Source organism: Erythrolamprus reginae, chromosome Z, assembly GCF_031021105.1.
Source record: "Erythrolamprus reginae isolate rEryReg1 chromosome Z, rEryReg1.hap1, whole genome shotgun sequence".
In the NCBI taxonomy this organism is placed as follows: domain Eukaryota; kingdom Metazoa; phylum Chordata; class Lepidosauria; order Squamata; family Dipsadidae; genus Erythrolamprus; species Erythrolamprus reginae.
The window spans coordinates 126,195,042-126,210,348 of NC_091963.1; the positions used below are offsets into that span (position 1 = coordinate 126,195,042).

The 15,307-nt window shown below is 35.3% G+C and overlaps 1 protein-coding gene across 1 annotated transcript; it reads left to right on the forward strand.

Annotated features, from left to right (window-relative positions):
• Positions 1 to 23: 23 nt before the first annotated feature.
• On the forward strand, positions 24 to 15,082 carry LOC139154102 (vomeronasal type-2 receptor 26-like). Its single transcript, XM_070728533.1, has 6 exons — positions 24 to 178; positions 1,517 to 1,805; positions 4,889 to 5,740; positions 8,633 to 8,860; positions 9,779 to 9,905; positions 14,181 to 15,082. Exons 1-6 carry the CDS (start codon positions 24 to 26, stop codon positions 15,080 to 15,082), a joined length of 2,553 nt encoding a protein of 850 aa, XP_070584634.1.
• Positions 15,083 to 15,307: the final 225 nt, after the last annotated feature.

The following is a 15,307-nucleotide window of genomic DNA, read 5'->3' on the forward strand; positions in this document are numbered from 1 at the left end:
TGCTGTTACTTTTTTTGCCACATATGACTTGCCGAATCAGAAATCCTATCCCAATTGTTCATAATTATTTTCAACCAGGTGACTTAATCATTGGTGGCATTAGTTCTTTTATCTTCGTGCCTAAAGATGTACAAAACTTTGAAGAAGATCCTCATCATTCAACTGTCGGTGAACCCCTGTAAGAGATGATGATGATTATAATGATGGCTCTATCATGCTAGATACATATTATGATATTTCATGTTATGAATCACAAATAGCTGTATTAATGCAAATACAGTATTGGTTCTGTTCAAATAATTATATTTATGTGCTCTATAAAGGAAACTCACAGCTATTATGCATATTCCTTAAATCAAGAGGGGGAAATCAAAATAAACATTCAACTTTTTATAATCAGTAGATCTTGATAATATAGAAGCTCTCCTCCTCCCTTTGAGGTGAGAGTTATAAAATAATCATACATAATCATAAGAATAATACTATTAATTTTGAGAAATAATTTGCAAGTACAAGATAACGCTCTCGGGGTGGGTGGGTGATATCTTCTTCTTAAATTCTAAAAAGTAGAATGCATTATTTTCTTCCTAAATTTTCCTTCCAATAAGTTTAGTAATTTAAACTTGGGAAAGCATATTTATACCACCACAAGCAATTATTCATTCAGTTTGATACACTTGTGATGCTGTAAATTTCAATGTTGCTGTGGCTTCAGCAAGATATAGACAATCTTGGAGGAGATGATAAAAATAAAGGTTCTCCTATCTTGTCATGTCCTGATATCGAGGGCAATGCTCATCTCTAATTTTTAGCTGATGGAACCAGTAGTTCATGGAGACATTTCTGTGCTCATCTGGCTAGCATGGCTATACCACAAGGCACATGGAATGGTATCATCAAAGTGGTACCTATTTAACTTCTAGCATTTTTGTGCTTTTGAACTGCTAGGAGGGAAGGAGCCAGAGCAAGTAATGAGAGCACACCCTATCATGCGACACTTGGATCTTGAATCCAAGCTGTCAGTTTTCCAGATGACAAGCTCAACATCTTTTTAATTATTAAACGTGCATGCCTCCAGTGGAGAAGCTAAATAAGGCTAAATTCAAAATGACCTCCCCTTTCCCCAATCCATTCATTAAAATGAAGCTTTCTCCAAAGAAAATAAAACTAATCCAATTGTACTCCTCAATATACATATTTTACATGTAAGGTAATCATTATGTTCAGTTTCATATATTCAAATTTCTTTAAAATAGTGAATTGCACCCAAAATTATCCAAGAAAGACCCGTTACACCTTTGGGACAACCATGTGCTGGATGGCAGAGAATCTCTACAAACTGAAGCCAAGAAAGCTCAGTGATTTTTCCATGGAAAATAATATCTAAACTAAATGACAATGCATTAATTAGTTTATATAGAAGAGTGATTATTTCTGTCTAAGACAATTTTGAAGAAAGTGAGTTTTACTGACTTTTTTAGGTGTATAATTTAATTTGATATAACTCCCATTGCAGAATCCTTACAAAGTATTATCAGCATATTTTGGCCTTGATATTTGCTGTGAAGAAGATCAATGAAGACTTCCAGCTATTATCTAACATCACTTTGGGCTTCAGAATCTTTGAGAGTTATGGTGGGGAGTACACATATCATGCCACAATGGAACTTTTCTCCAGGCAGAACCAATTCATTCCCAACTACAAGTGTGGCATCATGAACAAACTCATATCAGTTGTTGGGGCTATTGAGCCTGCTATATCTTTTGATATGGCAGATATTTTAGGCATGTACAAAGTTCCACAGGTAAGATGCATTGACAAATTGTCCACACTTTGCTTTGTATTTTTGGGAGAGAGGATTTTAAGACCTTTTAAACAAAAATTTCATATACATATCTCTGAAAAGTATATTTAATAACATGTATTTATGAAGCATAAATCAATGTGAATTCAGTTTCAGAAAATGATCGATCAGTTTCAAAAATTAATCATTAGTAAGCCCTGAAATTTGGATTTCTGTAGTTCTCCCATTCAAGTTGGAAAAAAGCTTCAACACTTTGTAATCAATCTTCATTCATAAACATTGCATTTAATTAGGATAACAAATAATTACAGTATATATTTGTTCTAAAATATCTGAAAGGGATTTAAAAAGACACCGCAACACTGAGTCCTTGGAGAAGGGTGGCATTTAAATCCAATAAATAAATAAATATTGTACAAACTTAAAAACTATTTAATTGTGGTAAAAGAAATAAAATCAGATTGATCTGATAATATCAATTTAAGATTAAAACAAATCTGAATAACCCGGTTATTTAATAAAGATTTCTAGCAAATATTTGCTAAATGGGGCAATAAAGAATAATATATTCAATTATTACAATTATTCTATTCCTCTATCCCATGGACAAAAGGGGTGTTTTGGTAACTCTCTCCCAATGGTTGTTAGAAGGCATTGAATCAGGATAAGGATAAAGCCCCTACTACATTTTCAGATTCTCATCTCTCTCCACAAAGATCTCACCAAAAATTTGAATGAAAAAAGGACAAATTCAAAAAATGGGAAAGGGTTGCAGGTTATCAAGAGATAGTCAGAATCTGTAAAGAAAAAATCAGGACAGTAAACAAACAAAGACTTGCAACAGAAGTCAAGGATAATAATTTTAAAAAAGTTTCTTCCAAAACATAAACAAGAAGAAAAAAATCAAAGAAACAGCTGGTCCAGTAAAGGAAGAAGATGGCAAAAAAGCAACAGGAAACACAGAGAAGACAGAGCTGCTTAACTCATTCTTTCCATTGGTCTTCACATGGAAAAACAAAACAAAACTGCAGCCCAACTAAACAGAAACACAACTGCAAAAAAACAGATTGGAAGCAAAGTTAACATAAGCAAAAAACCAGTAAGAGATCTGAACCCTGTCTGAACTTGAATACAAATTACCAAGACCAGATGGATTATGTACATCCCAGAGTCCTAAAGGAGTTAGCAAATGTCATCTCAGAACCACTGCACCATATCTTCCAAAAATCCTGGAACATAGATGAACTATCTGAGGACTGGAAAAGAGTTGATGTGGTTCCCATCTTCAAAAAAGGGGAAAAAAATAGACCCAGGAAACTACAGACCAATCAGCCTAACATCAATACCCTGGAAATACTGGAAAAGATAATGCCATCACCTAGAAACAAGGAAACTAATAACCAGCAGCCAACCTGTTTTTTTTTTAGAACAAATCATGCCAAACCAATCTCATTTCATTCTTCAATATTATGACTAAATTATTAGATGAGCGAAATACTGTGAACATAATATACTTAGACTTCAGCAAAGCATTTGACAAAGTAGACCACAACCTACTTCTTCATAAACTATAAAAAAGTGGGATAGACATCTACACCACCAGATGGATACAAAACTGGCTGCTAATCATATTCAATGAGTAGTCCTCAAGGGTCTAATTGTACATGGAAAAAAGTAAGCAGTGGGGTACCAGTACTTAGGCCCAGTACTCTTTAATATCTTCATAAATGACCTATATAAGGGAATAGAAGGGGAACCAACCAACTCTATAGATGATACATAAGATGGCAAGATGGCAACGCCCCAAATAGCATCTGAAAAATAAAGAATAGCTAACACTGCAGAGCACAGGCTCAAGATCCAGATGGGTCTTCATAGACTCGAGTGCTGGGCCTTATTTAATAAAATGAAATTCAATGGAAAGAACAGTAAAGTCCTACACTTAGGTAAGAAAAACTAAAAATATACATACAAACTGAATGAAACCACACTTAATAGCAGTGACTGTGAGAGGGATCTTGGAGTCTTAGTAGACCAGGGGTACTCAAACTTGGCAACTTTAAGAATTGTGTACTTCAACTCCCAGAATTCTCCAGCCAGCATAGTCTTAAAGTTGCTAAGTTAGAGGAACCCTGTAGTAGACAACCAGCTAAACATGAGTTAGCAGGGTACAGCTGCAGCCAAAAAAGTCAATACAATTCTAAACTGCATTAATAGAGAGATACAATCTACATCTAGGGAGATACTAATATCACTCTATGAAATCCTAGTAAGACCACACCTAGAGTATTGCATCCAGTTTTAGTCACCACACTATGAAAAAGATGTTGAGACTCTAGAAAAAGTGCAGAGGAGAGCAGCCAGGAGGATTGGACTAGATGACCTACAAGTTCCATTCCAATTCTGTTACTGTTACTCTGCCAGTTTGGAATTTTTAATGTTCCAAACTTACTAGAAAATATTGAAAACAGAGTACTTTTACAATATATACTTCAGTCTTTCTGTATAATCTTATAAAACTTGCTGTGTTGTTTACATAGTTTCTTTTTAAAAAATGATGTCATTATTTATTATTATGCTATATTTCCTTGGGCCATACTGTCAAAGGAAGGAAGGGAGGGAGGGAAGGAAGGAGCCAAGCTTAAATCTTACTTTTAGGAACTTCATAAAAGCAAGTTAGGAAGATAATACTACACCAAGAAAGCACGTTGTTTGATATTTCGTCCTCATTAGAAAGATTCATACAGAAATTGTTCATCAGTGCAGAAAAATTTGAAAAAATGAACTTATAAATTCTATATTGTTAAAAAACATATTTTCACAGAAACATTATTTCCATTATAGAGGAAAGAGGAATATTCAGTTAAAGGGAGAAAGTGATTAGAATTCATAAAATTGTACAATTGTGCAGTAATAAGGAAGCACAAGTACCAGCTAGTTCAGCCCTGATTTCAGAAATATAGTGTGCACAAAATAATGAGATATTTCATAATTCTTATATTTAAGAATAGTAGGAACACATTTTCTTTTGTTAGACAATTTGTTCTCTTTTCCATGTTTTCATCTAATTTGTATTTCTATAGTTCCTATACGGTCCTACTCCAAGTATGGACGGTAAAACTGATATCCCTTTCTATTACCATATGGTTCCAGATGAAGAGTTCAGTTTTAGGGGAATTCTTGAAATACTTTTGCACTTCCAGTGGACTTGGGTTGGGATCCTAGTAAAGGGACATGGTGGACCAAATTTTGAGAAATTAATTTTTTCAGAGTTTTCTCTCCATGGCATCTGCATTGCCTTCTTAGAGCAACTCAGGCAAATTAATATCAACAGTGTGTCTGATGGCATGAAATGGCTTGTGGAAACCTTCTATATTTTTATTAACAGCAAAGCTAATGCTGTGATAATCAACGATAACTATGTTCTACATTTGAGATGGTTGTTATATGTACCTGAAATGGAATCATTATCTATAAAGCCTAAAGGCAAGGTGTGGATTGTGACCAATCAAATGGGTCTTGCCTCATTCTTTTATCAGAGGACCTGGGATATCCAAAACCTCCAAGGTACTCTGTCCTTTGCAACTTCTTCAAATGAAGTTGAAGGATTTCAGCATTTTCTTCAGACAAGAAATCATTCTTTATTCTTTCATCAAGATGGTTTCATAAAAGATGTTTGGGAGCATGCCTTTGGCTGTGTATTTTCAAAATCTTCTTTGAATGAGGAAACTGATGGTATCTGTACTGGGAAAGAGAAACTGGAAACCCTGCCTGGGGCTTTTTTTGAAATGAGGATGACTAGTCATAGTTACAGTATATACAATGCAGTGTACACTGTGGCACATGCTTTACATGCCATACAGTTGGCCCAACAACCATACAGGATAAAATTGAATGGCAGGACACCGCATCTCCATGATTCACAGCCATCCCAGGTAACTTTGTTAAACATTGAAAATGTTAGGACTTAATTTCCAATGACATTGAATGTAAACAGATACCTGTTGACCTTTACAGATGGTTATATTTATTTTTTGTTATTTGGTGAGCAAACGAAAAAAAATCAAAGTACATGTATGAATTATTTGTGAGTAATATATGTACTGGGAACCTGTGGATTAGGGCTTCTTGAGGATATAGGTGTTTTAGGTACAGCAGAAAATATGAATGTACAGCAGAAAACATGAATACAGCAAAAAGGAAGAGATTTATATCAGCCTAGAGCAGTGTTGGTGAATCTATGGCATGGGTGCCACAGATGGCACGCGGAGTCATATCTGATGGCATATGAGCCACTGCCTTAGCTCAGCTCCAATGTGCATGTATGTACCACCCAGCTGATTTTTGGCTCACACAAAGGCTCTGGCAGAGTATTTTTGTCTTCCAGAGAGCCTCCAGGGAATTGAGGGAGGGTGTGTTTACCCCCAGCTCCAGGGAAGCCTTTGGAGCCTGGGGAGGGAGAAAAACAAGCTTACTGGGCAATGTTCCCTCTAATTTTTTTCCAGTGTGGACAGAAAAGTATAGTGTCTGAGCGGCAGTCACTTTGGGACTGGGCGGCATAGAAAAATAGATAGATAGATAGATAGATAGATAGATAGATAGATAGATAGATAGATAGATAGATAGGAAAAAAATTCTGGGTACCTCTCCTATCTCTTCCCCTTTTCTCTCTCATTTCTCCCTCTTCCTCCCTTTTTCTCTCATTCCTTCCCTCTCTCCTCTCTTTTTCCATCCCTGTCTCTTCCTCCCTTGTGTGTGTGTGTGTGTGTGTGAACTCTTGAACCATTTCCAAAAACAGGTGAGGGCTGGGTTTTTTTCCTCTGTTATTATTTGAGTGCTTTTTACCATATGCTTTAAATCAAGAGTCATTTCTCTCTCTTTTGTTTCTCTCTCTTTCCTCTAATTCTCTGCCTCAATCATTTTCTCATTTCTCTTTTTTTCTTCCCTTTTTGCTCTCATTTCTCTCTCTCTCTCTCTCTTCCTTCCTCTCTTCTCTCTCTCTCTTGCTTTCTCTCTCTCTCTCCCCCCTCTTTCTCTCTCCCCCCTCTTGTCCCCTCCTTCTCTTCCCCCCCTCTTCCTACCTGTTTAATGATGGTCGGCTCCGTCTTGATGTGGGCTGCCACCATCTTGTACTGGGATTGGGTGGTGGAGGGGACCCGTCGGCAGTGGGCAGCTCCCAGCGCGGCGGCGGAAGAGGAGACGAAGCTCGTGCTTCAGCCACACCGGGGCCGAGTGGCCCATTGCCCCCGGCTCCAGGGGGCAGCCCCAGCACAGCAGCGGAGATGGAGGAGGTGAAGCTGGCTGCCTGGGGAAGTAGCACATTTGAAAAACACACTGCTTTTCAAACACCGCTTTTCAAATGTGCAATTTTCCCAGGCAGCAGGTTTCTCATCCTCCTCCCTTGCTGCCCCAAGTCTACGGAGAGGGTGGCATACAAATCCAATAAAATCAAATCAATTTAGTAACAATGAATTGAAGAGGAATTATAAAAGAACTATATAAGACCAATTATGAAATGTAAAATGTTAAACAATATGAATAACTGCATAAGATTTGATAAGAAACAATTAGGATTGGCACATTTAAGAGAGAAATAAGATATTTCTCTCTTTTTAAATGGTATTGTTTCTGTTTTTTGTTTTTGATTTTGTTTGTTTTGGTTTTTTGCCTGTTTTTTTATTTCTTTTTTTAACTTGCTTGCCTATTATTACTACCATTATTATGATTATATACTGTATATTGTAAGTTATTTTTGTAAATACATTACATATTACATATATATTATGTAATACATTACAAATGTAATGTAAATACATTACATATTACATATACATATTACACTACATATGTGTACATTACATATGTATAGATTAATATGTATACATTACATTTGTAAAATTTATTAAAAATCAAAATAATAAGAATAAGAATATTCAATCTAGTTACCCTCCCTTTTTATGCAGACCACCAGTGCTCTGTGCCTGCCATGTTTATAAAGTAACACTCACAGGTGAATCAGTGCTGAGTTAGGGAGAGAATCCCTTCTTTCGCCAGATAGCTGCCACCCACCACGGCGATTCCTAGGATGCCTCTCTTCTTCCTGCATAGTCCTTCAGACTTCCCATGCCTCTAAGGATCCCCCAGCCACTGATCTGTTCTGATTACAAAGACAAGCCCATCATATGCCTCCTACCTTGCTCCGTGGCAATAATGGAAGTCTCAGTTTCCTTATTTCTTCACAAAATGGGGGGGGGGAGGCTTTTATCAGCAAAATAAACATATAAGCATTATTTTTTATTTCAATTTTCATTTCATTATGTGTAGAAATGTTCAACCTAGTTTCCAAGGGAAAGAAGTTTTCAAATTGACCAAATATAAGCACTTAAAATAAATAATTTTGGTTCGAGTCACAAAGACTCGAAAACAGTACAAGTGTGACTTTTTATGCCCAGCAAAAACTAAGCCCCCCCACCTCCCAAAAAATTCTCATAGAGAGAACCCCTAAAATGATGAAAAGTCATGAAATTTCAAGTTTCAGAAATGCAGACTCGAAACATAACAGCAGTGTTAAGTGAGATATCCAGAAAATCATGTTCAGGCAACTCATATATCACTATAAATTTCTATGCTGCCCTGGAGAAGGGCGGCTTAGAAATCTGATTAAACAAACAAACAATTGTTGGTAATTGTTCCTTATTAACCACACAGTTGGCTAGATTAAGTCCTGGTTTGAACCAAAGGAATGCATACAGTATCAACTGCTTCTATATATTAACTGTAGTCACATTTTTTTTAAAAAAATATTTCCATATTTTTTCTATATTCAGCTTCACTTCTTTTTGAAAAGGCTCTCTTTTAACAATAATGTTGGAGACAAAATTTCTTTTGATCAAAATGGACAATTGATTTCAGGACTGGATATTGAGAACTGGGTTACTTTCCCCAACCAGTCCATTCATCGAGTGAAAGTGGGGAAGTTGGATCCCTGGGCTGCTAAAGGTCAAATGTTCACCATCTATGAGAAAGCCATCACCTGGCACAGCACTTTCAATCAAGTAGGTTCTGAATGTAGATAATTTTGCTTGGTGATATCAAGATAATAGCCATATTTAATTTAACATAGAAATAACATTGTAGACTTTCAGAATTATATAAATTGATGTGCATATCTATAGAAATGCAAATAATTTAGATATATGAGAATATTTGTAGTGCAGGGTTGAAATGAGGTATTCTTGTTTTCTTGCAGATGTTTCATTACCAAACTATATAATATCATCAGTTTTATTTTTATACATACATTGTTGTAATGTTTAGTGTAATTTATCTTATTTATTTTAGTGTTATTAGCCTTGATTGAAAATACTGTACATGCTAAGTACATTTGTATCTGATAGCAAATTATTTTGCAAAGTATTATATATTCAATGCATTTTACTTCTTAGGTTACACATACGAGTCTGCGGAGAGGGGCGGCATACAAATCTAATAAATAAATAAATAAAAAGATGCAGAGCAAAAATATGTTCATTATCTTAATTTTTATTTCCCTAAAACGTTACATGAAGATTATGAGGATGCAGAGTTTAGAAGGATTGTCTTATCTGATTGAACCTAATTTATGAAATAGAAACAAAAACCCAAACCACAATAAATTCATTAATTTTGTTTATAATATCCATATAAACCAAAAATAAGAAATGTCTGGAGGTTTGGTGAGTTCCACTGAAATATAGAATTGATTCATGGTCTGAATTTAAATTTTTTCATAAACTATAAGTAACCTGTTATTTAAACAAGTTGTTAATCAGCAGATATAATCCAATATTTCATGGTTTTGATGTTTATGATTATGAAGAACAAGAAAATATCTTTAGAATAAACTTATATTTGCTAAATATCACCATGGCTTTTTTTAAAAAAATATTGGATTGAATGCTAATACTTTCTTTTGTATTTTATTTATTGGGCAGACATTACCTATTTCAGTGTGTACTGAGAGTTGCCTCCCTGGTTATTTCAGGAAAAAACAGGAGGGGAAGCCGTTTTGCTGCTATGATTGCCTTCCATGCCCTGAAGAGAAAATTTCAAAGCAGAAGGGTAATAGATACATGAAAGCAATTAGTCTTATGGTTATGAAGGACATAGCAGGCAGACAGATCCATAAAGTATAAGTATGTTAACTAAATTATATACTTCCATTTTTATCAGAATATCAGTAGAATAAGAAATTCCCAGTTGTATGAAAGGGATTTTTAAACGTAAAGAGTTAAGGATTTAAAACCTGATCTCATAAAAATAGAACAAAACCACCTTGATGTTATGTGTGTTTGTGTGTATATGTGTGTATGATGTTATATATACATTCATACTATATGTATGTATGTATGTATGTATGTATGTGTATGTATGTATAAAAGAAACCATTAAGACCCAACAAGAATTCATAGAAAGTATTGAACCAAGACTTCTCAAAACCCAACAAGCATTCACAGAAAGTATTGAATCAAGACTCTCATCCATGGAGAAAAATATTCAAACACTGATTAATCCAAATCCACCCGACAAAATACCACTCACCACTCCACCACCCCAACCTCAATCACTTCCAATACTGCGAAAACCCACTAATTCTACCACTGATATCTCTACCCTAGTCAAGGATGTCATGGAACGTGAACAAAAACGCCAGAATGCTATCCTCTTTGGTCTTGAAGAAAGCCATGAATCAGATATAACAAGAATAAGAAATATCATCCATGTCCATCACTCACATGCACAAACAATCACTCAAGAAGACATTTTGGAAGTTACCAGAATTGGACCTGAGCACAAGTATAATGATGGCTCAATAGCCCCCTGCTTCTGCAAAAGTAGTATGCAAAAATGAACAAACAAAACAGCAATGCATCAAGACCATTAACCACATTGCCAGAAATAACAAGTCCTTCAACAAACTCAGATCCAGACCAGATCTTTCTCTCCTCCAATGTATTCGCTCTCGCAAACCATGGGCAGAACTCAAGAGAATTTGGTGAAACAAACCTTTACATAGATTACCGCACGGAAAGCATCAAACCCAAAACCCATAATCCTCCCCACATCTTCCGGTCTAACTTTCAACCTACCATCTCACAACATCAAACTGACACCTGCCAGACCACCATTCCACAACAACAAATGGACACCCTTACCACCTCAAACCAAGAATAGGAAAGCGTGCCCCTTACTTCCTCTAACCACCCCAAAATCAATGCCCAACACAAGACCAATCTCAAATGTAAACTATTAAATGCTAGAAGTTTAGTCAAAAAGATATCTGAATTCCTCCTTCTACTTGACACCTCCAACTTTGATATAATTTTTATATGCGAAACATGGCTAAATGCTTCCTACCCAGACTCCATTATCACATAAAAAACTTCCATGTTTTCCGCTCAGACCATGAATCCCGCAGAGAAGGCAGAGTAGCTATATTCTACAAAAAATCGCAAAACCTAAAAATCCTCAAAGATGCACAGGATTTATCGGTAGCTGAAACTATTGTCTGTGATTTATCCCTGAATACCATAATTCGCTTCTTACTCTGCTACAGAGCCCCGGACTATGACATTGAACGTGATAACAAATTATCCACATTACTAATGTGGGTAATCAACTGCCCATACCCCATTATCTTCCCCAGAGACCTCAACCTATCACACATTAACTGGTCCTTAAATGAATGCAGCACAGAACCCATCCATTCTACTATATATAATACTGTTATCTAACTGGGACTCAACCAACTAGTAACTAACAATACCAGACTTGATAACTGTCTGGATCTCATCTTCTGCAACAGCAAAAGTGCAATATATGGCTTACAAATAACAGAACCATTTCCCAACAATGACCACAGCATGATAAACTTCAGTCTCAACCTAAGCCACACTATGATCCACCAAAATAATACAACAGCAAAATTCAATTTCAAAAAAGCAAACTACGAACTCATTGAAGCCCACCTCTCAACATTAAACTGGAAAACTCTATTCTTTGAATGCTACACTAATGATGACCTCTGCAACACATTCCTACTCGAAATGAAAATTATCACCAGACTTCATGTACCTCTAACATGTACCATAACCAAAAAAAACAACCTCCCCATTTGAATAAGAAAATTACAAACAAGAAAAAAATATATCTGGAGGACAAACAAAAAAGGACAAGTTTCCAACTTCAAAAGCCGATATAAAAGCATTTGCAATCAAATAAAAACAGAACGCCTTAACTACTACAGCAAGCAAGAGGAAAACCTCCTACGTGCAAAATCTAATAGAGCTTTCTACAACTTTGTCAACAATAAACTCAAAGACTCTAGACCTATCCCACCTCTCAAAGGACCCAACAACAAAGAATACCATGATGATTCATCCAAAGCCAACCTCCTCAACTCTTTCTTTGGCTCTGTCTTTGTTAACAGCAATGGCTCATCCCCCAATTTCATCAATCGCACCTCAAACTCCCTCAACAACTTAACCCAAGTTCAGACTTCACTGAAGAAGTCGTTATGTGTTGAAAAAGCGTTATGTGACCTTAAACCTTCTCTATCAGTCAGATCAGATGGTCTATGTGCTTACTTCCTAAAAAAGCTATATTCTTCCATAGCTGAACCACTAAGCATAATTTTTGAAAAATCCTTCAGAACCAGCACACTTCCTTAGCTATGGTCGAAAGCAATGGTCATCCCCATCTTCAAAAAAGGAGACCCCCTCTCTTGTCGATAACTACAGACCAATTTTACTATGCTGCATCCCATGCAAAGTCATGGAATCAATTATAAACAAATCAATTACTCTCCATCTAGAAACTAATAATTTACTCTCTAACAAACAATTTGGTTTCAGAAAAAAACTATCCTGCAACCTGCAGCTCCTCCCCCGCAAAAATATATGGACAACTCATGTAGATCAAGGGAAATCTATAGATGCAATTTGTATCGACTTCTGCAAAGTCTTTGATTCAGTGGTCCACGAAAAACTACTCCTAAAACTCAAATCCTATGGCATCTCAGGATCCCACCATAGCTGGATTACAACATTCCTGTCAAACAGACAACAAGTGGTCAAAATAGGAAGCACCATATCCACCCCGTCCCAGTTAAAAGTTATATATCTCAAATATGAAATATAAAAAAGAAATATATTATTTAATAATTCACATTTTAGTTGCGGCAAGGATCATATTTGTGCAGAAATGGAAAGAAAAGGAAATACCAAAAGATGAAGAAGTATTTTAAAAAATCATGGAATGTGCAGAATTAGACATGATGACAAGACATTTGAACAATGAAGCAGAAACAGAATTTTATAAAATATGGGACAAAGTGTACAAATGGTGGAATTTTAAAAAATAGTTTTAAAAATTATATAAAAACTTATAATTATTTGAATTTATGAAATTGAGTATATATAGGGTAGAGTATTAAGAAATCAAAAGGATAAGGTTTTTTGTTTTTTAAATTGAATAAGTGATTTTAATTATTATAAAATATTGTTATGATAGATATAAAGTAATAGATTAAAAATAGTATAATGATAGAGTATTTTTTAATATTAATAACTTTAAATGCTTTTTATTATTTGTTTAATTAATTTTAATTAGTTTAATTATATTATCAAAACGATATTTTACAGACAGGAGAACTTATTTGAGTTATATGAATTACAACATAAAAATGGAAATACAGATTTTCCCAGGCAGCATCCATATATATGTAATCCTCGACTTACGACCACAACTGAGCCCAAAATTTCTGTTCTAAGCAAGACAGTTAAGTGAATTTTGCCCCATTCTATAATCTTTCTTGCCACAGTTGTTAAGTGAATCACAGCAGCTGTTAAATTAACAACATGGTTAAGTACCAGTAAATCTGGCTTCTCCATTAATAACTTTGCTTGTTGAAAGTTCTCAGAAGACACCGGGACACTGCAATAATTATAAATATGTATAGTTGTCTAGCATCTGAATTTTGATTATGTGACCATCGGATGCTACAATGGTTGTAAGTATGAAAAACTTTATAACTATGAATGTCATTAAATGCACTGTTGTGAGTTGAAGACTATCTGAACCAACAAATCTAAAGGTTTCTCAACTACATAATATTCATTTGTTAAAGATAAATGTTAGAATGTAAATATTTTATTATCTTTCTTTCAAAAAGTAGATACTTATGGTATTTATGAACACAAATATTCAATAGAAAATGAACATAATTAGATATAAATGAAAAGAAAACAACACAATTTATTTCTATTAAAAATATTAATTACACATGATACAGCAGCAAAACCAAATATATATTGTATATGCATACTTATATTACAGACATGGACAGCTGCTCCAAATGCCCAGAAGATAAATATCCAAGTAAGGACCAAGATTCATGTCTTTCCAAAAAAATATCTTTTCTGTCCTATGAAGAACCAATGGGGATAGGTTTAGTCATTCTGGCACTTGTCTTTGTTCTCTGCACAATTGTGGTACTTGCCATATTTTTGAAGTATCATCATACTCCCATTGTCAAAGCCAATAACCAAAACCTCACCTACATTCTACTTGTCTCCCTCCTCCTCTGTTTTCTTTGCTCGCTGCAATTCCTCATTGCACCTGGTAATATAATATGTCTCTTCAGACAAATTAGCTTTGGCATCATCTTCTCAGTGGCTGTATCTTGTGTGCTAGCAAAGACCATCACTGTGGTTTTGGCTTTCATGGCCACCAAGCCAGGATCCAGGATGAGGAAATGGGTGGGAAGAAGACTGGCCACTTCCATTATTCTTTCTTGTTCCTTGATTCAAACAAGCATCTGTATGATCTGGTTGCTCACATTTCCCCCTTTCCCTGATGTGGACACCCATTCAGAAGTAGAGGAAATCATACTCCAGTGCAATGAAGGTTCATCTACCATGTTCTACTGTGTCCTGGGCTACATAGGCTTTCTTGCAGCTGCCAGTTTCACAGTAGCATTTTTCTCCAGGAATCTCCCCAGCAATTTTAATGAAGCCAAATGTCTGACATTCAGCATGCTGATCTTCTGCAGTGTGTGGCTGTCCTTTGTATCATCCTACCAGAGCACCAAAGGCAAATATATGGTGGCTGTGGAGATTTTCTCTATTTTAGCCTCCAGTGCTGGATTGCTGGGATGCATATATTTCCCCAAATGTTTCATAATTATTTTTAAGCCAATGCTAAACAACAGAGAACAACTTATTAAGAGAAACTCTTAATAAATGAAACTTTTCTTTCTTTTTTCTTCTTTGAAATGTTTAGCAACTTTTTCAGTAGAATAAAATATTTCTGCTTATTTTTCTTAGTGGAATATGTAATATTAAATACTAAATATGAAACACTAAAAGTAATAGGTTTATCTATCGATCTCTGTCATCCTATACAGATAGAGTATAAACAGGTTGTAAAATAGTATTTCTTTAAAAAAAATAGTTTTATTAAAG